General features: G+C 36.4%; 1 protein-coding gene across 3 annotated transcripts in view; it reads right to left on the bottom strand.

Moving 5' to 3' along the window:
• AGO3 (argonaute RISC catalytic component 3) overlaps positions 1–26,711 on the bottom strand; it is a 115,576-nt gene that overhangs the window by 82,861 nt on the left and 6,004 nt on the right. For 2 of the 3 annotated variants that reach the window (XM_008585475.1, XM_008585484.1), the window contains exons 2-5: positions 23,709–23,880; positions 5,042–5,162; positions 1,785–1,993; positions 746–882 (exon numbers count right to left, since the gene is read on the bottom strand). In XM_008585475.1, coding sequence (XP_008583697.1) covers positions 746–882; positions 1,785–1,993; positions 5,042–5,162; positions 23,709–23,880 — 639 coding nt within the window. The remainder of the gene's footprint in view (positions 1–745; positions 883–1,784; positions 1,994–5,041; positions 5,163–23,708; positions 23,881–26,711) is intronic. The other variant, XM_008585491.1, reaches the window with a different exon arrangement.

Below are 26,711 nucleotides of genomic sequence, written 5' to 3'. Positions count from 1 at the left end.
ATCAAGGAAATCTGACTACAGACAGAGTATTAGAGGGTACAAATAAATGACTGTTTTTCATTTTCTTACATATGATAAAGATATTGCTGCTTTATAAGAAAACATCTGTATTTTTAGAGGTGCATACTCAAGTGGTATGGACAAAAGAACATGTTGTCTAGGATTTGATTTAAAAACACTACAGTAGAGGAAGAAACATAGATTAAGCAAAGGCAGAAAACTTCTGGCAACCTGAATAATGGCTACATACATGGCAGTTCATCATACTATTCTCTCTACTTTTATATAAGCTTGAAAATATTTGTAAGAAAACGCCTAAAAATGAGAATGAAATTAGCACCACATTAAGCACCAGCAGCAGGCATAACGCCTGGGGTCACTATGACCAACAGACTTCTCTTTCTTTAAAATATGTATAATAAAATGCAGACTTAGAGTTAAAAGGACAAATGTGAGTTATAATAGAAAATTGCTAAGATAATCATATCAGGGCTTTCATATTTTGCATTTGTTTCACATTTATGCTTGCTTCATGTTTAGCAGTTTTCCAGTTCAAGTTCTGTGTAAAGGCTTTCTAAATGAAATACAAGAAAAACAGAAGTTTTTTCAGTTTGTCATAATACATGCTCAAATATTACTTCAAGACACTAGTACATATAATTATATATAAAATGTATATGCATACACACGTGCACACCATATAGAATCAACTACCCAATACAGAATATGGCTTTGGTTCTCTTACCATCGATATTAAGCATCATTTTCCACATGGCAGGCCGAACAGACTGATGGAATCCAAACCATACTTCCCTGCCCCCTCCCAGAGGGTGGTCATATCCTTCTGGAGCTGAGAAAAAGGAACGCCCCACAGGTGTATATCTACAAAAATTAAAATGGTATGTTCAATTATTTTCTTCCCATACAAGTATTTAAATTTGCAGAACAGGGGAGACTAGAGCACAGACAATATTTATCTTAGTGATGCTTATCATTATGAATATATATGAAACTAAACATCTTCAAATTTGTGAAAGCATAAAGCAGCCATTGTAAATGAAAAATTCATCAGCATCATTCACTGAAACTCTCCATTCTCAAATTAATGTTAATTTGAATAAGAACAAATTTTACTTAAAATACTTTTTTAAAAAGTTAACAATTCCAACCTTAAAAATGTTAAAGAGTAAATAATTATTGATCAAAAAGCTATTTCTATAAATGTTTGAAAGACATACTGGTCGTGTGTGTGTGTGTGTGTGTGTGTGTGTGTGTGTGTGTGTGTGTGACTTCAGAAAGTTCACGGAAAAATGGAATTAAAAGATAATATGAATCTTTTCATGAACTTTTTGTAGACCCCTTATGTGTGTACACACACACGCACACGAGGTACTAGTGTGATTAAAAGAGTAGCAGTTTCAACATTTGACACTACTGTATTAACAGTGAAATTACTTTAAAAACAAGTTGGTTTAACTATCAGAATATATCTGAAAATATATCAGTTACTCAAGATTTATAGCTCCTAGGAGAAAGGGGTTAGACATTTTTCTATAAAAGTATTCATTAGAATATCTAAGCTAATGATGTAAAGTTACTTGCAAAAGTCAAAGAACGTCTTGTTAACTTACTTCTGTCAATGAATTTGTATGCATGCTATTTTTTTTTCAACTGAAATAATCAAAATATACAGCATTAATGAAGGGAGGCCTGCACTACTTATTCCTGGGAGGAAAACCTTCATATTTAAAACCTTAAAAGAAAAAAAAGGCAGAAGTACCCACTTCATGGAGGGCAGATGTCGTAGCACCACGTCAACAGCATGGACAGGGTTAGTGCTGATTGGCTTGTCTAATTCCAGTGGCTCAGGCAAGGTTCGTCCTGTCAGTACTTCATGCAGTAGGTGCCAACTCACCCGAGAGACAAATTTGATTGATACCTTGAAGGGTCGATCTTTTCCACCTTCCCCAGGTAATGTAACGTCTAAATCAACCTGTTGATGGGAAGAGAGTCAACTGGTAAATGTTAAAAAAGATAAATAAAATTATTTTATGTTTAACGTATAGAAGTATCTAAGAGGAAACAAAACAAAAATAAAAAATCAATCTTAATGTCAAATCAATAGACTAAAACTTAAATAACATAGCTACATATTCTACATATTTAAAAAAAATTTTTAAGGGCCGACCTGTGGCTTACTTGGGAGAGTGTGGTGCTGATAACACCAAGGCCATGGGTTCAGATCCCTGTATAGGGATGGCCAGTTAGCTTGAGAGAGCGTGGTGCTGACAACACCAAGTCAAGGGTTAAGATCCCTTTACTGGTCATCTTTAAAAAAAAGAAAAAAATTTTTTAAATGAGGGGGTTGGCTGGTTAGCTCACTTGGTTAGAGTGTGGTGCTGATAACACTGACATCAAGGGTTTGGATCCCTGTGCTGGCCATCCTCAAAAAAAAAAAGGTTGCTGGTTGGCTCAGTTGCTTTGAGCAGCTGTCAAAAAAAAATTACTTTTTAAAAAAATAAAATAAAATATAAAAATCAACAAGGATGGAGGGAAAAAATAGAACTCAATATAGACAGAATCAAATGAACTCAAATGCATTCCAAATGAATAACATAACCATATGGAAAAGGATAAAAAAAAGTCACACTAATGCAAGTAACTCAAACATAGTATACTGACTATACCCTCAGTTCAGATGGTATGGAGAAAGGGTGAGTTTGGAAAAACAGCCTTCAATCCTTCTTGAGTGGGTTTGTTTTTTGTAGTGGTATGGGTATAGTAATTCAGAAACTATTTTATATGTACTGCAGGACAGAGTGAATGAGAAAAAATGGGGATGTTTTGGGGAGCCACGGGTCTAACTAAAGGAGAAAGCATATACAATATGGAATTGGGTGAGGAAAGGAAGAATCCTGTAGGGATGGGCTGGAATTAGAACAATCAATGTGAATTCATGACTTCCAACATATATATACGTTTGATTTACAAAGTGCAATGTTTTTTATTGTCTATCTGTTTTACTTACTTATTTCTGTTTCCTACCTCTGTCCACTGAGTGAGCTTAGAAGCACATATACCCCAGTAGCAATGAGCATAACCAGTATCAAGATTTTGGTTTCAAAAATGAATTCCCCAAATAAAAGAAACCAGGGCTCCTTTAAGAAATGATTAGTTGCAGGACTGCAGTAGGGAAAACATAAGATAAACCTGGAACATTTTATTGTGCCTGAAAGTAATGAAGTATTTTTTAAAAAATGTTTTATATCAAAAGGATACATCATTCTAAGTGAAGTAAGCCAGTCACAAAAAGACAAACACTGTATGATTTCACTTACATGAGGAGCCTAGAAGAGTCTAATTCATAGAGATAGAAAGTAGAACAGAGGTTGCCAGAGGTTGAGGGGAGGTGGCAATGGGAAGTTATTGTTTAATGGGTACAGAGTTTCAGTTTTATAAGATAAAGACAGTTCTGGAGATGGACAGTGGTGATGATTATACAACAATGTGAAAGTACTTAATACCACTGAGCCATATCTTAAAAATGATTAAGGTGGTAATATTTACATTATGTGCATTTTACCACAATTAAAAAAAAAAAGTATCTCCCCATAAGATACTTATTATCTACAAGGAGAAAAAAGAATATCTTGTCAGGATAAACGTGGCAGATACCAACTTAACCAAATGATCAAAGTTAACATCATCATTAACAGAACAAATACATATTACATGCCTCTTGATATGATGCACTGATAAGGAAAGAACACATATGTAATATATTCCTGCCACAAACGCATAACCAGAATATCATCAAGGGGAAGCATCAAACAATCCCAGACTGGCAGATATTCTTCTTCTTCTTTTTTTTTTTTTGTCTTTTTTTCATGTCCGGCAACGGATCACAACCCTCGGTGTCACGCCCGTACCGGACCGGGACCGGCAACGGGATCGCAACCCTCGGTGTTGCGCCCGCACCTCGCTCAGCCAGTGAGCGGGAACCGGTCTGTATGTGGGATCTGAACCCTCGGCGGGAGCGCGCCACCGCACTCCCAAGCAGCGCACTGTAGCAGTGCGCCACCCGGCCGGCCCCAGACTGGCAGATATTCTACAAATAAACTTGAGAAGAGGAAAAAAAAGAAAAAAAAGAAAAAAAAAAAAAGACGGGGAATTGTTCTAGAATAAAGACTGAAGAGACATGACATCTATATCATGATCCTGGACTGGATTCTGTAATGGAAGGGGAAAAATGCTAAAGGACATCATTGGAACAAATGATGAAAATGGAATATGGATTGCTGATTTGACAAAAGTATCATATCAATACTAAATTTAATGAAGTTGATAACTATTCTAAAGTTTTTATCCTTGTTCTTAGGAAATACACAGTGAAGTATTACATATTAAAGGGGCATGATGTATGCAACCTACTTGTGAATGGTTCAGGAAAAAACAAGTATGTATGGGTGTTTCTCTAGATAGCTATATCTATAGATATAAAGAGTGTGCAAAAGAGAGAGAGTAAGGGGCCGGCCCGGTGATGCACTGCTATAGTGCGCCGCTTGGGAAGCTCGGTGGCGCTCCCGCCAAGGGTTCGGATCCCACATACAGACTGGTTCCCGCTCACTGGCTGAGCGAGGCGCGGGAGCAGCACCGAGGGTTGCGATCCCGTTGCCGGTCCCAGTCAGGTGCGTGGGCGACACTGAGGGTTGCGTTCCGTTGCCGGACACGGAAAAAGACAAAAAAAAAAAAAAAAAAGAGAGAGAGAGAGAGTAAGAAAAAATACGATAAAACGAATGTGGTGAACATTAACAATGCTGGTAAATAAGCAGTAAAGCATATATTAGAGTTCTCTACATTATTCTTGCAACTTTTCTGTAAGTTTGGAATTATTTGAAAATAAAAAGTTAAAAAAGATAAGTGACACATACTTACATGCATATGATTTAGAATAAAAATGGTAATAAAAACATTGAAAAGAAGATATTACAAAAGTATAGCTTTCCAATTTAAAAAAAAAAAAAAAAAAAGTATATCCTACCCCAGTAGTTGCCACAGGAAGTGGATTGGCTGTGTAAAGGCTTCTTTTTCCATCATAAACTGGTCTACGGTCTCCAAATATAGTTACTTTAAAATGCTGAACCATTGAGTCAACCACCTCCCTAAAGAAAGGAAAAACACATTCACATAATCCTCTACAAGATGAAATGCAAAAATATTAACTGAAGTAATTTCTGGCACTATTTATTTATTTATTTATTTTTTCCTTTTTGTCTTTTTCCGTGTCCGGCAATGGATCGCAACCCTCAGTGTCGCCCCCGCACCGGACCGGGACCAGCAACGGGATCGCAACCCTCGGTGTTGCTCCCGCGCCTCGCTCAGCCAGTGAGCGGGAACCGGTCTGTATGTGGGATCCGAACCCTCGGCGGGAGCGCCGCCGCACTTCCCAAGCGGCGCACTATAGCAGTACGCCACCGGGCCGGCCCATTTCTGGCACTATTTAAAGCTGTCAAAATTCTAAAAGATTTTGCTTTCAGAACCATGGCTTAGGACACCAAAAGGATTGATTGCTGGCAAAGGATGACATGAATTTCACAAAAGATAGCGAATAATGAATCCAGTAAATTACTTAATCATTCCAGGACACAACTGACCTGCAAAATATCCTCCTTAGAAACTGATCCAAAACCCTTCCCACCATCTCTAAGCATTTCTTGACATGTTCACCTCTCTTTCTTTAAACATTAGATGCTCTTTCCTCTGTGCTAAAATAGCATCTAGTACAAATCTCTATTAGAACACCTAGTCTACTATATTAAAATTATCATATACTTCATTTCTACTAACTGTGAGCTTCTTGAAAGCAACAAACACACCTGTATTCCTTGCACTCCCCCGTCCTTACAAAAGTATCTAGCCAGTAAGGATATTATGAAACCTCCATTTTTACCCAGCAAACATTTTGATCCAATATATTGGTATAGAAAGACATTCAAGACCTGCACTTAAAAAAAAAAAAATTACAGTCTATATAGAGAATGATACTAAATATCCACAAATTATATCTGTTTTTGTACACGCATATTTGTAAAAGCAGTGAACAGATACGTGGAAGGATATGTATCAAATAGATACAGTGGTTACCTGTAGAAAGGAGAATGACAGGGTCACAGGGTGACTTTTGTTTATACAATCTAAATATATTAGAATGAGAGTATACTCACATAGTACTGGTATAATTTAAAATAAATTTAAAGGATTCAAATCTAGCCCACTGAAGTGGGGAAGGGGGGGAGGGGAAAAACAGCATTTTCTGGAACAAAAAAATCAAACTGCCTTGATACCCAGAGCAATTTTCTACATAGCATAAAGTTTCTATCTTATCCGTTTTCAATTTTGCCTTATTGAAACTATATAAATCAATATCAAGTCTTTTCTAGAGTAAATTTTACAACACAGATTTGAGATACCTATCAATTTTGGGGTTCAAAAGAATTTCAATTTTTCTCCCACTTTAAATTTTCTGTTGTGGCCATTATTACCAATAGTTTCTCAGGTGAAATTTTACAGATCTCATCAGTCAGGATGCTTTTACTATTTTGACACTATTTATTCAACAGCAGAGTGGTGTAATTTTTTTTTTTCCTTTTTGTCTTTTTTACTGACCGGTAACGGGATCGCAACCCTCGGTGTCGCACCCGTACCGGGGACCGGCAACGGGATCGCAACCCTCAGTGTTGTGCACGCACTGCGCTCAGCCAGTGAGCGGGAATCGGTCTCCACATGGGATCCCAACCCTCGGCGGGAGCGCCGCCACACTCTCCAGTGCGCCACCGGGCCGGCCCATGGTGTAATTTTAAGCTTACCAATTCCTGGCAAACCACCCAAACCACCCCAAGAATCAAGATGGTGAAGGAGATTGAAATACTTGTAGTAGGGCCAAAACATCTTAGGGATAAAAAAATATACTGCTTTGACAATGCTCAGCACACAGTATATCCTACATAAATGTTCTAACAGTGGATAATCTTCTTCAATGAAATTCTAGAACCTCCAATGGAATGTATCTAAACCTAAATTCAACATACCTTCCCCAAGTTAAATCTGGTTATCTTCTATTTGTTACTCCTCTTTAATTAATGGTACCTCCATCTTACCAGTTACCCAGATTCAAAACCTGGCTCATCTCTTCACCCAGTTAGTTGTTGACTCCACCTCTCCATAGTACTTCTTATACCAACATCCTGAATTAAGGCCTCATGTCCTAGCATCTGAACTATTTTAAGTTTCTTGTATTTTCTCCAACCCAATTTTCACACCACTGCCAAATGAGTCTCCAAACCTCATTTTTATTCCTCGGGTACAAAAGGTTAAATTAATCATTCTCTTTACTTAGTTCACAGCACACTGTCATAATCTGTATAAGACCACTCTTCTAACTGATTTCTTTCCTTCCATCTCCATTTCCTATCTTCATTCCCCTTCCCGATAAGTTATTCCTTCTAACATGTTTGATGAACATCCATCTGTTTGTATGTATTCCTACTTTACCCCTCTGCACTAGATTTTTAAAATCCATTCATGTTGCTGTGGTGTGCTCAGTACATTGTTTCTTTTTAAAATTATTTTTATTATTTTTAAAAGCTTCATCTGTGAAAAATCAGTGGTATACAATTTAAGTGACTTAGTTCATTTTATTTGATTGATGCAGAGTACTCCACATGTTGTCTGTTTACTCCCCCAGCAATGCAGACTCAGAATATCTTAACTGCCAGCCACCCAAAACAATGTTGCAATGCATTATCTATCTCCTTACATGTCCTCTTAGGAATCTGTGAGAATTTATCTCTGATTATATACCCAGAAACAGACTGTTAGGTCAAAGTGAATTTTATCAACTAAGTGATGAAGAACTGCCAAACTGCTCTCCAGAATAGCTACACTAATCTATGCTCCTTGAGATTTCCATTTCCCTATGTCCCAGCCAAGATTTGGCATTATCCACCTTTGCTTTCTAATGTTTGCTAGCCTAATGAGTGTAAACTAAAAGCTTGTTTTAATTTAGATTTCTCTTATTACCAATGAATTTGAGAATCCTGTCATTTGTGTTTCCCCTTTTGGGAATTCCCTGTTTGTTTCCTTTGTCCATTTTTCTATTGGGGTTCCAGTATTCTTGTCAAATTGAAGGAGTTTCCTTCATATTCTAGATAAGTTATTGCAAATAACTTTTCCCAAAATGTTCTCTGTTAACAAAGTCCGTGCTGAACAAAATCCGTACTTTACATCATCAAATTAATCATTTTTTCACTATGCTTTTGAGGTGCTCCTAATACTAAGAAAGATAAATTACATTTTATTAACTTTATGGTTTTATTCATATGTTTTGGTTATTAATCCATCTGTTCTTCTTTGTAAAGAGTAAGGACCCAATTTTATTTTTATCCATATAGTGAGCCAGTTTCCCCACATCATCTACTAAATAGTCTACACTTAACCAATTAATTTGCAATGGCACTTTTATCTTATTCAGTTCTCATATATGAATCTGACTCTGAGATCTCTATATTGTCCCAGTGGTCTATTTGTCTGTTCTTGTGCCAACACCATATGTTTTCACTATTACTAAGGTGTTTTATTATAACGTGGAGCAGGGCAATTTCCTTTACTTTTTCTAAGTTAACGTGAATATTCATGGAAACTTTTATTTCAGAATAACTATGCACCCTAGAAAACTATCAATACTATAAGGAAAGGAAACATATCTAACGCCCCACGAATAGTAAATAATCAATAAATTAGCTGTTTGTTAAAAAAATCCCCAAATGACACATATGTGGGAGACATGACTAGTATGCTAAAAACATAAATTAGTGTGTTAAAAGCTACTGACAAACTATGACAATAAACTAAATGAAATATAATAAAGGTACTGTAATCTACACACTTATGTTTGACAACTTTAACTGTAACAAGAACAAATTAGAGGATCTCATCTCACCCAATGTTCCTCTGGAAAGGGTGTTTAGAGGACTACCAGTGCAAAATGAGCTAACTGTGTGATGTGGCTTCCTCAACCTTAAAGAACTCAGATTGCATATATTTAAGTACCCAGATAACCCAGATAATATATTATACAGATCATTTCACATTTTGGAGTACTCTGTTCAATTTGGGAAAAATTAAAGACCCTAAAAATTGAAACAACCAGAAGAAGGCAATCCTGATAAAAATTCATGTAACGTAAGTAAAAATAAATCAAACTAGGGACTTTTAGTCTAGAATAGGAAAGACTCAAAGGAAATTATAGAAATCTTCAGCTATTGGGGCCAGCCAATGACTCATTCAAGAGAGTGCGGTGCTGATAACACCAAGGCCATGGGTTCGGATCCTATATAGGGATGGCCGGTTCGCTCACTGGCTGAGAGTGGGGCTGACAACACTAAGCCATGGATTAAGATCCCCTTAACTGGTCATCTTTTATTTAAAAAAAAAAAAAAAAAAAAAAGATGGATTATCATATGAAAAACTGAGCTGAAAATTTTTCTTGTATGAGGATATAACTAGGAAAAATGATTGCAAAAATACAGCAGCTAGATTTCAGAACAAAATTTTCCAAAATTTTCTAACTGCTGGTTATTCAAAGTGGATTACACTATCTGATAAAGTAACTGAGTTTATCCTTGCTACAAATTGTTCAAAGAGTAGCTATGTGAACAACTGTCAGAGAAGATATCCGAGGGTACTTCAAAAAGTTTGTGGAAACATAGAATTAAAAGATAATATGAATCTTTCCATGAACTTTTTGAAGACCCCTCATAAATTTAAGATTGAAATGAATAATCTACAATGCCCTGACAGTAAAATTTAATTATGAGAATACCAAATAATGAAACACTGTAGATTTTATCATGGCATCAAATACAGAAATTCTTTTATGAATAATTACCCTGACGTTTGATAATTTACATCAGAGCCTTAAGGGAATGGCATTAGAATTCTGTAGTACACCAGGCAATTTTAACACTCAACTACTTATACGTTCCAAGGTATAACTGCCAAAACCTATGCTACAAAGGGAATCAGCCTTTGTGGGGACCAACAGTTATTATCATATCTCTTCACTTTAAGCCCTTAGTGATATGATGAAATTACATTTTACACTTAGAATTTTAATAAAATTTTAGTATGCAAGTTACAAAATGACAAATCCAGGGACTGTAAATTCTCATTTCTTATCTCAAAAGATACTAGAGCAAAGGATAGTTTAATTAGAATTTTTATCAGGCAGGCATGTGGAACTAGCGAAAAAACTCTCTACAATAGTAATTTTTTATTTTTTGTCGATATATAATAATTGTATATACTTATGGGGTACAAGTGATACTTTGATACATTTACCATAATGTGTAATAAAATCAGGGCAATTACAGTATCCATCACCTCAATATTTCTTTGTATTGGGAACATTCAAAATCTTCTCTCGCAGCTATTTTGAAATATACAATAAATTATTGTTAACTACAGTCATCACACTGTGCTACAGAACAGGAGGACAACCTCTCCCTCGCCCCTACCCACTTCCCTTACTAGCCTCTGGTAACCAGCATCCTACCCTCTACTTCTGTGAGATCAACTTTTTTAGCTCCCACATGAGTGAGAACACATGGTATTTCAACAATAGTAATTTATCTAGCCATCCAGACAGCTATAGCAGCAAAGGTGCTACTATATTATGAAGAAAGTTTGAACTGGGAAACTGCCAACTTGAAAAACTTCTAAAATATGTGGTAACGTAAATATTGGAGAAGAAATAAGTAAACATGAGGTTTTTTTTAGCCCCCCTCTGCAACTTAAGTTTTTTGAAAGTTACTTGAGCTCTCTGACTTTTGTTTTTCCTCAACAAAAATGGGATAATAGTTTCAGGGCCAAATGGGATATTAGTGAAAATAATTTGGGGGGAAATAAAAGCAGATATACTTTTATTTATGTAAAAATTTAAGCATAATTATCTCACAAATATACTTCAAGAATTATATTAAAGTTTTCCAAACAACAAATGGATATGCTACAATGCATTAGAATCAAATATAGTAAACTAAGACAAAGAATGAATTTTGGTAATTAACAAACTATTAACTGAGTTTTCTCTATACTGTAGTTGTGGAACACTAGTCTTTTATTATAACAATGGGGGGCAGGTAGAATCTTCTGTTCAAATGTAGAATTTTTAGCAGAAGGGTCAAGTATTTCTTAGTTTACAATAAGAACTAAAACTACATTAATCAAAATACATAAAACAATACTTAGGAAAGTAATCTGTGAAAGAAAAATCTGAGTAAATGGGGATAAGAATTTTTAACCAATCTTTAATGGCTTACTTTTACTAATAACCTTAGTCTGAGGAGGGAAGAATTCTTGCGGAATACAGTTGGCCCTAGCATTTGTGGATTACACATCCATGGATTCAACCAAACTTGGACCAAAAATACATAGAAAGGAAAAAAAAAATTCTACAAAGTTTCAAAAAGCAAAACCTGAATTTGCTGCAGGCTGAGTACTATTGTGAATCCATGAAAATGAAGTGATGTGTAGGCACTGTATTAGGTATTATAAGTAATCTAGAAATGATTTAAAGTATGTAGGAGGACATGCTGTAGGTTATATGCAAATACTATGCCATTTTATAGGAGAGGCTTGAGCATGCACAGATTTTGGTAACCCATGAAGGGTCCTGGAACCATTCCCCCATGAGTACAGAGGGACAACTGTATAATATAATACATTTTTTAGAAACTCAAGCTAGAATTTAGAAATGCTTAAGAATATCTGGGAGTTACTCCAAAAATGGAATTTACCTGAGTAAATTAGGTCTTACAAAGGGCTACTGCCTACCTTCCCACTCTTACCTCAATCACCATTTCCTACATTCTGGTACCAAATCTTTTGACTCCATCATGCTCTGGTGCACAGACTGTAAAGTAAAATTTAATAGTGATTTCAATAAGTTCCACCTGACTCATGCAGCAGAAAAATGGTAGGAGAGGGAAACTTTAATGTAAAAAAGAGGAAAAGAAATTATTTTTCTGTTAATTGTTGAAATAAGTTCACAGAGATCCACCTTCATCTCATTTTTAGGTACATCTTAATTCTCTGCTCCCAAAAGGTAGAATGGTAAATATTATTTAAGTCTACAGAACACAACATGAAAGCATATTTTCCCCAAAAGTCTATTTACATTAGCATGGTATCCACAGTTATAATAAATTAATCTGTCACTACAGTATAGACAGAAAGAAGGAAGACTGGTAAGGTATAACAAAATGCCAAAGTCATTCACAGGTTTTTAAAACTAAAACAGCTGGTGGTCTCTCCTTGTATCCTTCCAACTTTTAATTAACTTCATAATTCTGTAGTAAGTAGCAGAGAAGGTAGCCAATGAATACTTTTTGCATCAAGATACACTTTAAGCGATGCAGAGAAAAAAGGGGTTATATTTTAGACTAAATTTTTAATACGCTGTAATATAAAATCTGCAGTACACCAGAGCGCCTTACTATAAACTATCTTTGTAGTTATCTTACATGTAAATTCTTCTTTTCCACTATAAATTTCACATGGGTGTGAACTCTTTTATAAACTTATATAACCACACTAGTGTAGTAAACATTCCTAGTATTCACAAATAACTGACAGATTACTTTAGATTGAGAAAAAAAATTTAACTCAATCTGGCTTACACTAACAACTCGCCTCTTGAACTTTTTCCCCTCAAGCCACGGACTTCTCAATATCCAGGTGTAATGGTCTTTTTTCAGCCTTTACACTCAGGGCTTCTTTTAGCATTTGGCACTGTGATCAAATCTTGTTCCTTGAAAATCACAATCTTTGCCTTGCCTTCTCTGAAATAGCTTCTACTTTGTCCTGGTTTTCCTACTTTTCCAATCTCCATGTGTCTTAACTGAAATAATACCATCCCCAGAGATCTATTCTCAGTTCTCCTGACTCTACACACTTTCCTAGCTTTTAACTACCATCTACATGCTGACAAGTCACAAATCTCAATTTCCATTTTGACTTGTCCTCTGAGCTCTAGGCACTTATTTCCAATAATCTATTGAACTTCTCCATTTTGATGCTTCTTATGCAATTCAACTTCCAAATATCCAAACCAGAATATTAGAAAACCTGGTCCTTTCATTATGTGTTTCTGTTAAAGCCATTAGCATTGCACAAGCTAGGAACTATGAAAATGTTCTATCTCTTCTCTTTCCCTACGCATCTAAATTGTTCATTCTTCTTCTAAATCTTACATCTATGCTCTCCCTTCATCATCACTGCTGCCACTGTGTTTTAGAACACACTTACCTCTGATCCAGAAAAATATGCACCAGAGGTACTAGGGGGTATGCTGGAGTATGAGAAAATAATTAGAAGTATTTATGTTTAATTTTCATCTAATAATTAGAAATTAAGGTTCACTGTTATTCATGAATATCGATTGACACTGGTGCCCTCACTCAGTCCATGTCAGATGGTCAGGTGTAACACATGGTACACCAGGAATTCTGAGACTGACAGGAGTTCTGCAACATATGAGTTAACAGTGGAACTCTCATTCATTTCTTCATTCATTCATTTTCAGAATGTTGTAACTTATTGTAGTTCAAGTGTGTGGCACATATCCAATCAGGTTTTTGGTACCATTAATCTGAAATTTTCAAATTATATAAATAGTTTTAAATAGTTTATTTCAAAATATTGTTTCTCACCTTTAATTTTCTATAATTACATAATATATTAGAATAGCAGTACATGTCTATAAATTATAATTTTAATTGTAATTATAAATATAACATAAAATATGTGTGCATATATATTTATTTATCTATTTACTGTAACATATTTTAATTAATGGGGATGATGACCAATGGTTTGAAGACCACTGACCTAGACTATTACAACAGCCTTTCAAATGTTCTCCAGGACTCCAGTCTTTCTCTTCTTTGACTGATTCTCCATACTACCATCACTTATGATTTTAAAAACAGATGCTCCTCATTTGCTTAAAAGCCTCCAGTGGTCCTCTATTATTTCTGAATTCACAAATCTTAGCGTGGAATTAAGATCCTTCATAACCTATTCCCTGGCTAACTTTTCAGACTCACCTCTAGCTACTGTATTTACACTGCCTACTTCTATTACACAAACATATCATACCTGTCGTACCTGTGCTCATGTACTCTCTATATGGATTATTCTTTCTCCATGTCCACTGGACTACTATTCCATTCAGATACCATGTCATATACTCCCCTTCCCACTCCTTTCACAAAGGCAGGAATCATTACTCTTTCATCAAACTACATAATGAACATCACTCCATACAGATTATAAAATCTTTAGAAGGGGTAAAATGTCTTATTAACCTTGTTATCTCCAGAACCTAGCACAGTACCTGACACAAAACAAAGGCACAATAAATTAAATAGCTAAGGAAAACACAGAGAAAATCCAAAACTGATCTTTAAATTTTAAAAAGTTACTGCAGGATTTTGAATTATAATTCCAGTCAGGGCCCTTATATCTTTTAAATTCAGTACCAACAGCATTTTACTTTGGTACAACCATATGGTAAATTCAGATAATTGACTTAAATTAATTTAACTTAACCTAAGAAAAAAACTGGAATGGACTAAAAGTAAACAAATCAAGGTAGAGCCATTCAGTGGAATACTATACAGCTATTATTATAATTTAAATCTAGACATATGGATAGTTGTTAGTAAAAACACTTACTTACTAGTCTCCGATTTTAGGCATATGTTTATTTATAAAAGTATCTTCAAATTTCAAATATATTGTAGGACTGTTAGCCAGAAGACTAATTTGTACTGACTAGTTTATTTAAATGCTACTTTAAAAGAATTATGAGATATGAAATAATTACCATCTATTTGCCTTCCTATCTTCCAAGTGGTTAACAAGGAAAATAAAACTTGTTTATTAGCTAACATATTTTATACGAATAGTTTCCACAAGATATCTAAACACTTAAAACTACACCATTTGATTTTCACTGGCAGTGTTTTCTGGGGTATGTCCTCAAAATCATTTTAATCAGAAGCATATCCTTCTTCAAAATAACAAAAGTACAAGCACCAATGGAAAAAATAAGGTAGATATCATCAAAATTAAAAATGTTTGGGGCCGGCCCGGTGGCGCACTCGGTAGAGTGCGGTGCTTGGGAGTGCGGTGGCGCTCCCGCCAAGGGTTCGGATCCCATATAGAGACCGGTCGGCTCACTGGTTGAGTGTGGTGCGGGCGCGACACCGAGGGTTGCGATTCCGTTGCCAGTTGCGGTACAGGTGCGACACCGAGGGTTGCGATCCCGTTACCGGTCACGAAAAAAGACAAAAAGGAAAAAAAAAAAAAAAGGTTTTTCAAAAAAAACCCCACAAAAAAAAAAAAAAAGGTTTTTCAAAAAAAACCCCACAAAAAAAAAAAAAAAGGTTTTTCAAAAAAAACCCCACAAAAAAAAAAAAAAAGGTTTTTCAAAAAAAACCCCACAAAAAAAAAAAAAAAGGTTTTTCAAAAAAAACCCCACAAAAAAAAAAAAAAAGTTTGGGCTCAAAAAAACCCCCTGAAAAAAGAAAAAAGACAAAAAGGAAAAAAAAAAAAAAAAAAAAAAAAAAAAAAAAAAAAAAAGTTTGTGCTTCAAAAGACACCCTGAAGAAAGTGAAAAGTCAACAAGTAGAAAGGGAGAAAAATTATTCAAATTATATATCTAATAAAGGACTTTTATCTAGAACGTATAATAAACTCCTACCACTTGATACTGAAAAGACAGATGACCCAATTTAAAAACAGGCAAAGGACCTAAACAGACATCTCTCAAAGAAAATATACAAATGGCCAATAAGTACATGGAAAGATGTTCAACATCATCAGCCATCAGGAGAATGCAAATCAAAATGACAATGAAATACTATTTCATACCCATTAGGACGGCTATAATAAAAAAAGACCGATAATAACAAATATTGGTGAGGATGTAGAGAAATTAGAATCCTCATACACTGCTATTGGGAATATAAAATAGTTCAGCCACTTTGGAGCAGAGTCTGGCAGTTTCTCAAAAGGTTAAACATGATAGTTATCATATGAATGCACTCTTAGGTACACACCCAAGAGAAATAAAAACATATATCCACACAAAATCCTGTACATGAAAGTTTACAGCAGCATTATTCATAGCAGCCAAAAAGAAAAACAACCCAAATGTCCATCAACTGATGAATGGATAAACAAAATGTGTTATATCCTTATACGATGAAATATTATCCAGCAATTAAAAGGAATAAAGTACTGATACATGCTACAACATGGACAAACCTTGAAAACATTATGCGGACAGAAAGAAGCCAGTCACAAAATACCACATATTGTATAATTCCTTATATGAAATGTCCAGAATAGGCAAATCTACAGACAGAAAGTAGATTAGTAGTTGGCAGGGGCTGTAGGGAGGGAGGCAATGGGGAGTGACTGCTAATGAGTAACAGGGTTTCTTCTTGGGAGGATGAAATGTTCTAAAACTAGACTGTGGGCTTCTGGTCAAGATGGCAGAATAGACGGTCCCCAGCTTATTCTCCCACAAATCAACCAATTTACAACTATTAAAAAGAAATGACAGCCACGCTGGGGCCACTAAAGCTCAGGGGAAGAGGAGAAGAGACCTATGGAGGGTAGGAAGGCAGGAGAGGCCATGATGAGAAAAAGAAAGGATCACTAACACCATTTCAAGCCCTGGCTGCTTTAAGGCTGGAGCTGGTGAGCACACAGAGCAAGAGCTAGCAAAAGCCACAGCTCTGACCTTCCTATGAAGTTGCTCAGAGGTGGCAGGAGAGATGAGGATCTTGGTGGCCCCTAGGCCACAAGACCACTAACAGGGTTCCCATGGACCCACACAGGAGCAAGGAGCCACAGAGAACTGAAAAAAAGGAGGCCATTCAGAGGCCGACCACAATGGACCGGCACACGGTCCATCCCACGGGAAGTATTTGGAGTGAGGGAAGTGGGGGAGATGGGCCACCAGGGGAACATTGGGGCACAGCAAGGACAGCTGATCTGCCCTCCAATCAGTGTAGGGCCACTCCGTGGAGACTGGTCAGGAATACAGAACTGTAGGGGGTGAAGTTTGATGAAAAGACTCAGACCCAGACCAGCGTTTCCATGCAACCCATGTGTACCAGACCTCACAAGACCTGGAAGAACATACAAGGACAACCATTAAAACCTGAGCTGCACAAAAAGTCTTCCTCAGGGAAACAGCAGCAAAGCAGTAGTTTAGCTTAGCTCAACTACAGGGTTCAAGTGCTGGTCCCCACAAGACATTTCTCCGTTTTAGAAGTAAGCAAAGGACAATAAAATTCCAGTGCAGAGTTTAAGTGATGGGAATAGCACATAATTCAAACAGAATTGAAAGAAAAAACAAAACACCCACAGATCAGAGAGAAAGTTTGATATTAACTAGTAGAGGTGTAACATCACCAAATAACACCTATAAAACCTAGAAGGATTGGAAGCCCCCTGGGCTCCCAAGCCTGGGGGGAGCAGGGGGCCAAGGGCCTCAACCGCACACCCCTATCATCCACAACTGGGCTGCTGCAGGAAGTGCCCCAGGTCCCAAGTCAGGGTGGCGAGGGGTCGAGGGCCTAAGCTATGCCCCTGACATCTGCAACCAGCCCAGCAATGACCACTGAGCCACTGCTGGTAGTGCCCCAGACTCCCGAGCAGGGGGTGGGGGATGGGGAGGTGGGTGGCCAAGGGCCTCAGCCACACCCCCCTGACATCTGCATTCAGCCCAGTGACTACCCAGCTGCCAGAAGCCCTGGGCCGGAATAGGGGTGGTGGTGGCCATGGGCCTCGATCATGCTCCACTACTTCCCACCCTTCCCATCCTATTTCCCTCCCCTTTCCCTTCTCCTTCTCTCCCCCAACTGCTCTGCAACAACATTTTACAATGAGGCATGGAGCTGGGGGGGAAGCTGAACCCAGCTGCAACTAGACAAGCTGCCACCACAGCCCTGGGGCCCTGCCAAAGCCCTGAAGTGTGGAGCTGAGGAAAGCTGAACCCAACCACAACTAGGCAAACTGCTACCACCACCCTGGAGTCCCACTAGGACCCCTGGGCATGGAGTTGGGGGAAGCTGGACCCAGCCACGACCAGGTAAAGAGCACACCAAAAACACTACTTTCACACAGGTAGCCCTCCACAGTCACTGCAACTGCCATGGCTGCCGCAAAAGCAGCTAGTCTCTACAGCAGCAATCACAGCCACTGTGCTGATGGCACACCAGACTTTCAATTTCATTGACACAAGGAGAGGCACCAATGGAGACCAAAAGAAAAAGAAAAAAAAAAGAAAGAAGAGGTCCTCTCTCCCCACAAAGCATTCTCCAGAGTAACAGAAGTGTCTGACCTATGATAATAGGGGAGGATTTGATCACATCTGTTTCAGTACTGGACAGATCATCTATGCAACAAACCAAGGAGGAACAGTTAATCTATCAGATGGAGAGAACAAATCTATGGTTATTAGAGGGGGAGGGGAGAGACTGCATAAGAGGCATAAATAAGTATGATTTGTAACAATGAATGTGCTAAAAAAAAACCGCTAGATTGTGGTGATGGTTGCACATCATCTTTGTGAATATATTAAAAACCACTGAGTTACAAACTTTAAATGGGTGAATTATATAGTATGTGAATTAAATATCAATAAAGTCATTATTAAAAAAAATCATGCCTCTGTAAGTATACCATCCAACTACAACACCATAGCAGCAATATTCCTAATAAAGGCAGAAAGGGAATTCTTTCACTCTTCTGATCTAAGATTTCCATTTTAAAAACCAAAATGGAATCAATACAGACTTATCTTTCTCCTTCTTAAATTCAATCATCAGTATTAAATTCAATCATCATACATCAGTATGCAATACGCACAAATATTTGGGATTATGCTATTAATCATAATATAATAGTAACAGTAATAGTAATAATAGTACAATGACCATAAGATAATGTTTAATTTGTACAGGAAAACTAAACCAAAAAAAATGCAACCATAGTCTACCACCAACTATTTCGATATTCCTTCAAATTTTTATTCATGTTTAAAATAGATTTTGTAATTATAATTATGATGTATATACAACTTTTTCACATGTTTCTATTCCACCATTTGATGATTTTGAATAAATACATAACAATCTATTCAAGGTTTATCCCCATGTATATTTAGTAGCTAGACAAACAAGCATAAAATCTCAAGTTACAGAATTTATACCCTAGGTCATAATATTTCTAAAAATATTTGGTTTTTAGTTCTTTAGACCATTCACTTGTTTTAAAACAAAAAATTAACTACTAACATTTTAAATCTGCTAAACAAATACGCTCTTTTACCAAATGATCATTTTCAATCAAAATAATTTAGTAATGAAAAAAAGGAAGGTGAGAACCCCTCCTCTTCCACAAAAAAGGGGGCGAGGAAAGGACCAAAAAAGCAACAGACAAAAATCTAAAGAATAAATTTGTAGAAAAGTTGACTCACAAAATGACTCATGAGCATTTCCTGGATATTTTGTCCAAGAAAACTCTTCTGAATAAATTGGAGTCTCGTTTGGCTACAATACATCATTCTACCATTATGATTAATGCCTTAGTGCCAAATATTTGTTCATGTGGCATATGGACAAGAGAAATCTCATATGTGTTGATTTACATATTAAAAAACTTAAGTCACTTAGAAGAGAAACACTATGAGATAGAGGGCAACTACAAAAACCTTTACACTAATAAGAAAAAAATGTGTCATAGTTTTAACTTTTAGACAAATTAGATATAACTGAACTGCTGCATTTTGATCCTGAACTGTTTCACTAATATTGAAAAAGAATTGTAAACTTCGATCTAGTTCCTTCTAACCTCTAAAATTCCAATCATTTAGGTATAGGAATTGATTTCAAAATTTCAAAAGATCTCTACACTTTTAACTATTGATGCAGTAATACTGTAAAACTGAAGACAAAAGCAAGTCTGTTGAGGAAAATAAAGGGAATAAGTTTTGCAGATGCTGACATTGAATCAAGGCAATATTATTAATAAACTATAAAGCTGAATTCAATGCCATTTTTAGAGTCCCAAGTTTTAACTAGTGATGCAGTAATACTGTAAAACTGAAGACAAAAGCAAGTCTGTTGAGGAAAATAAAGGGAATAAGTTTTGCAGATGCTGACATTAAATCAAGGCAATATTATTAATAAACTATAAAGCTGAATTCAATGCCATTTTTAGAGTCCCAAAGAAGTCCTGCAGTTTCTATCAATACTCAAAACGTATATGATAAAAATTTTCCATTTGAGAACATCTAAATTACTCATACTGGCAAATAATATAAGCACACAAAGTAACCTAAAGACAAAATGTGATTAGGGATGGTAACAAGACCTTAAGTTAAAGCCAGAATGTTGCACATTAATTTATTACATAGCTTTTTCTCCCAAAATTAATCAATATATTGAGCATCTAACACATGAAACTCTATGTTGTGCAGCTTCATATATACATATATAATACACAAATTCTCCCTTATTCCCACCCCCAAAACAAAACAAAAACATTAGGTAGGAGAAAGAACAAATCAATAAACAATTCTGTTCTTTTTGCCTAATATCATTGCCACTGCATCAGTTCCTCATAACTCATCTAGAATACTAAAAATACCTCAATTAACATCCCTCAAGCTCCAAGCCTAGATCCCCTCTCCATTCCTTCAATTCCAATCCATTTTGTCTTTAAGTGATTTTGTTTTCTTAACATTTTCATCATATAATTCTCCTATTCAATAACTTAAAATAATTCTCCACTATATACTGCTAAGGTTAGAGGAGCTTCTTTTGGGCAAGGCAAGCTAGAGAGGCACTATAAAGAATCCAGCTCAGAAAAATCTCCCTTAGACATTTTACCAGTTAAGTTATTTACTCAGATTAATAAATGCCTTTTTAAAATGCAAACATCTACCAGAAGGGACAGGATTACCCTCCATTCAAATTTATACATTAACAACCCAGTTTTGAGAAACAAGAAAAAGGGAATTTAAATGTGAGTGCAGCATGAGGCAGTTAAGTTTCCAGAAGTGGATGATGGCTAACAGAAAGACACAAAAGAGAAAGGAGAGAGACTAAGACAAACACTAGCCTACAGATCCTACTAGTAAGAAAAGGGCACTGAAAATCCATATCCACATACACACAAGCCTCTATGATATACAGTTCTCTTTCCTGTCTCCATCATGCTCATCCCATTTTACTTTTATAAGCATTTCATTAATTCTACTGAGTATTATGTAAGAAACAGTATTGTGTACCAAAGATCACGGCTACAAAGATAATGATCAAGAACATTTCTTTTCATAAAGGGGTTATACACTCAGGGAAAGGAGGAAAAACAAATAACCACAATGTACTTAACATACCATAACGGAAGTGTATACAAAGTACTACTAGGTCATAGAAGAATAAATCACCACCTGACTGTGGAATTCAAAAAGTTTGTCCTGGAAAATAAAAGGAGTTTGCCAGATAGACAAGGTCAGAGAGGGCATTTCAGGTAAGAGTTGCAGAATATGGAAAAGGATATTGGCTAGAGCCAAACTAAGAAGAATATGCTGTACAAAGTTTGGGATGAGATTCTGCAGGCAATGGGGAACTGATTAAATTTTTAAAGTAGGAGAGTGACATAGCCACATTTCTTGTTTAGAAAGATAATTACACCAGAGGCTGGGCAGTTAGCTCTGGTGGTTAGAGTGCGGTGTTGTAACACCAAGGTCAAGGGTTTGGATCCCCATACCAGCCAGCCACCAGGAAAAAAAAAAGAAAAAAGAAAGCAAGCTAACTATGCCGGAAGTGTGGATAATTAACTAGAATGAAGAGAGACAGATGTTAGGGGAGACCAATTAGATTATTACAATAGTGTAGACAAGAAATAAGGGTCTGAAACCAAGCCAATAGCCGTGTGAATGAAGAAGGGCCAGATTAAGGAACAATTTTTGAAATAAACACAATAGGACTTGGTCACCAATAGGTGGAAAAAGAAATGGAAGGTCTAACTTTGGGGCTTAGGAAGAGAAAAAGAATACAGTAGTATGAACAAAGTGTAGGGATGAGGATTGGGAGAAAAGTTGTTTTGATCTGTGTTTGAAGCACTTTAAGAACATTTACATGTCAGTCTGAAGTTTAGTAAAGAGGTAGGCTACAGCAAGATTAGGAGTCACCTATTCATACACGGTAGCTTAAGGTATTAACTAACCAGGACCTTCCCCTTAAGCCTGGCTTAAGCTCAACACACCTACTTCTCAGCCGTTGTACTTTTGTTACTGCCTCCTCCTTCAAAAAAAAAAAAGTATTTTCTTTACTACAGCTATCCCAAATTCTAACAATAGTTTTAGATTAACTGAATTCCTTTTCTTCTTCCTTTACAAAACATTTCTTAATGACTACCAAGTCAGGATTCTGGAGTTCTGGTTTTACCTCTCCTACTAGAAATGTGTGTTCTTAGGTAAGTCCCTTAACTTTTCTGCATTTTCACTGTTAAAAAAGGTTACTGGGTTAGCTTCTTAGGATTTCTTAGGAAGTCTTTCCAACTGTAATACCACACAACTCTTTCTGGCTGCACAAAGAACTCTACATTACATGTTAATTATAACATTCATATAGTTTTGTTTTTTTTTAAAACATGTATCACAAAGTCTCTTAGTGCTCATCCACTTTGAGATATAACAGAAATACTAACAATTAGGATGGCAAGCACAAAAGATATCAGACCTTCATATTTCTTATGTGTCTTATCCCCTCTACTAACTTACAAACTTCTTGAGGATAAGAACCATTTATACCTTAAATGAAGGCTCTTAGTAATACTTATCGAATAAGAAAAGGCTGAGACAGTACAAACCAAAATGCTAAATTGAATGTCATATTGTTTTCTAAATGTGTTGTCTTTTAAAAAAAAAATCAGAACATACATGGTATGCGCCACATGATAAATTCCTTTCATATCTCCTATATTACCTAAACCACAAGCAGGAATACATATGGCATTTGTGGGGGGAGGGGGGAGTAGTTCATTGAAAGCAGACTGATCTTTATATTCCATAGGTATTTATTCCTATATAAGAATAAGGAAGAGTCAGAAATTGAGGACATGAGAACAGTAAGCATGAAACGATGAAAATCACCACCTGTACCATCACCACCATCATCTTAAAGAGAACATTATAAAAGTGTTAAGTAAGCTGGGATATAGAGAGAAAAGAAAGCACAGATACATTACCTAATAACAAGGAAAGAGATATATATACTCAGGATGCTCAGCCTGATTTCAAAAGCATGTCAGATGACTTAGACCTTTTCTATTATCATCGGGAAAACATGTGAGCTCATGTTAAATGGAATAATTTCAAGGCTGTTTACAGATTTTTCCTACCATCACACCTCTGAAACACAATTTCAAAACAAATTACCATCTGTTCTTGGTCAAACTGTTACATATTATCATTGTTATTCAAATACACAAGACAAACATAAATAATTACCAAAGTAAAGACAAATAGCAAAAGATCTCTGCAGCTTCATGATTCTTACCTGTTCACTCTCCTAGGACACTTGTCTGGTTTAATATCTACCTCATAGAGGTAGACATCAATCTTTGGGATTTCAACTTGAAAACAATTAGCCAGCAGTTTAATGGGTTTGCCCATGGTGCCATAGCCAGGTCTTCTGGGCACCATGAGTAGGGGCTGGGCCCCAACGGGTCCTGTCAGGAAGGAAAAAAAAGAGTCATATTGTTACAAGCTGCATTTGATAATCTTGTCAACCAGAAAAATGTAAGAATTGTAAGTACAGCTGATAATGGTTAAAGACCAGTGCTGAAAGATGACATCATTCTTGACATTTCAACTTCCTTCACCCCAATTTCCTCTCTTCATTAAAAACAAACAACTGTATACCCCTGGAAAACTGTTCTGAAAGGGGTAGACAAAAGGAAGAACAATCACATAAACCCAGGTGAGCATGAGAAACACAGGTGAGACCCAGAGAGTGTGAGACCAACAGCAAAGTAATCTTAAAGCAGAAAGAGAAAATAAAGAGCAAAAATTAAAATAAAAGCAATATACATCAAGTTGAATCACGAGCATCCAAAAAAAAAAAGCAACATACAGTAAAAAGGATTAACAAATGACAAAACTGATTACTGGAAAAGGTAAATAAAATTTTTTTAAAAATGAGAAAAAGGGCTTAAAAAATCTGTATCAAGTGAAAAAAATCAATACTGATAATGAAGACACTTCAAACACTGTGCCAATAATTTTGACAGTTTGATAAAACAGACAAATACCTAGAGAAATACAACTTATTAACATGCAAAAGTATATAATCTAAAAAGACCTCTGCTGGTGGGAATGTAAAATGGCACAGCCACTTTGGAAAACAGTATGGTGGTTCCTCCAACATTAAAAACAGAGCCATAACATCCAGCAATTTTACTTTTTTTTTTTTTTTTAAAGATGACCGGTAAGGGGATCTTAACACTTGACTTGGTGTTGTCAGCACCACGCTCTCCCAAGTGAGCTAACTGGCCATCCCTATGTAGGGATCCGAACCCTTGGCCTTGGTGTTATCAGCACCACACTCTACCAAGTGAGCCACGGGCCACCCTCTGCAATTTTACTTCTGAGTACATACTCAAAAGAATTGAAAGCAGAAAGAATCGAATAAAGAGATATTTGAACACCCATATTCATGGCAGCATTATTCACAACAGCCAAAAGATGTCAGTAATCTACGTGTCCATTAATGAATGAATGGATAAATAAAATGTGGCATATACATACAATGGAATATTGTTCAGCCTTGAAGAAAATTCTGGCACAAGCCTTCAGCCTTGAAAATTATATGTAAGGGTACAAGGCGGAAGACCAGTTGGTAGACTAATTGACTGTCCAAGTAAAGGATAATGTTGGTTAATACTAGACTGGTAGCAGCTGGTAGAGTGATGGTTGTGGAAGTCATTTAGAAGACAGGCCTGACAGGAATTGCTAGTGGATTAGATGTGCGGTATATGAGAGAAGAGAGTTCTCAAGGTTTTTTGGTCTAAGCAAATGAAAGAATGCAAGTATCATTTACTGAGACAGGAAAAACTCAGTGATAGCAGCTCGTCTGGAAAGTCAATCAAGAGGTTTTTTAGGACATGTTAAGTTTCAGGTGTCTATCTAAGTAGGTGACAAGTAGGCACTTAGATGACTGTGGAGTTCAGGGGAGAGGTCCAAATTGGAGATGTAAATGTGGGTGTCCTCATCATCTAAGTGGTATTTAAAACCACTAAATTAGAGGAGATATCCAGACTGTGGCGTGGATTCAGAAGAGTACTAAGAACTGGAACACTCCCAATGTTTAGAGATGGGGAGATGAAGAGAAAACAGCAAAGGAACCAGAAAAGTAAATGAAAACAGCAAAGGAACCAGAAAACTCTAAAAGGACAGACAACCCATAAATTACAGGGGGCAATAAAAAAGGAGAGAAAACTTACAGATTAAAGGACACTTTAAAACATATCAATCACAATGTGTGAAATTTATTTGGATCCTGACTCAAAAATTTAAAAAAAAAAATTTTTTTAAGGTAAACTGTTAAAAAGTATAATATTTGAGACAAGTAAAAATTTGAACAACGATGATATGATATAAGGGATTATTATTATTATTATTTTGTTGGATAATATATGTCTATATTTTAAAAGTTTATATCTTTTATGGATACTTACTAAACATTTATGGGTGAAATCACATTATGTCTAGAATATGCTTCAAAAAAGATTCAGAGGAGGGGTAAGTAGAAGGGACATGATTGGAGATGGGTTGATAATTGTTTGGGTTTGGGTAATGGGTACATGGAAGTTTATTATACAATTCTGACTATTTGTATACATCCTAAATTCTCTATAATAAAATGTCTTTAAAAAATAGGAAGAGACGAAGGGCTTTTTCCTAATCTCTTTTTACTATCCCATTGTACAGATAAGGAAATTAAGGTTAAGGAAGATTAAATGCACTGCCCAAAGTCACAGTTAATTTTTTTAATAGACTTCATTTTTATAGAGCAGTTTTAGGTTCACAGCAAAATTGAGCAGAAGGTAGAGATTTCCTTTTTACCTCTTGCCCCCACATACACACACAGCCTCCCCACTATCAACATGTCCCACCAGAGTGGTATATTTGTTGCAACTGAACCTACACCGATACACCATTAATAAATCACAGTTAATATGAGAGCTAGAATATGTCTCCAAAAACCATGCTTTTTACACTGTGTCATACTGTCATTTTTTTTGTCCATTGTCATTATGTTGTCTGGTGCTTTTTATACAATCTGGCAAAACCAAAGTTCTAGTTCATGAATAAGCAATGACTAAAAACCTACAGTTACTAACTATAAAATCAACACCAAGGTTAAGTATCCAAAAGATATTTTAAGGGCCAGCCCGGTGGCGCACTGGATAGTGCGCCGCTTGGGAAGCGCGGCTGCGCTCCCGCCCGAGGGTTCGGATCCCACATTCAGACCGGTTCCTGCTCACTGGCTGAGCGAGGC

Source organism: Galeopterus variegatus, unplaced genomic scaffold (genome assembly GCF_000696425.1).
Source record: "Galeopterus variegatus unplaced genomic scaffold, G_variegatus-3.0.2 Scaffold106, whole genome shotgun sequence".
Taxonomy (NCBI): Eukaryota; Metazoa; Chordata; class Mammalia; order Dermoptera; family Cynocephalidae; genus Galeopterus; species Galeopterus variegatus.
The sequence above is the reverse complement of the archived record's forward strand: the minus strand, read 5'-3'. Positions and strand labels throughout refer to the sequence as shown.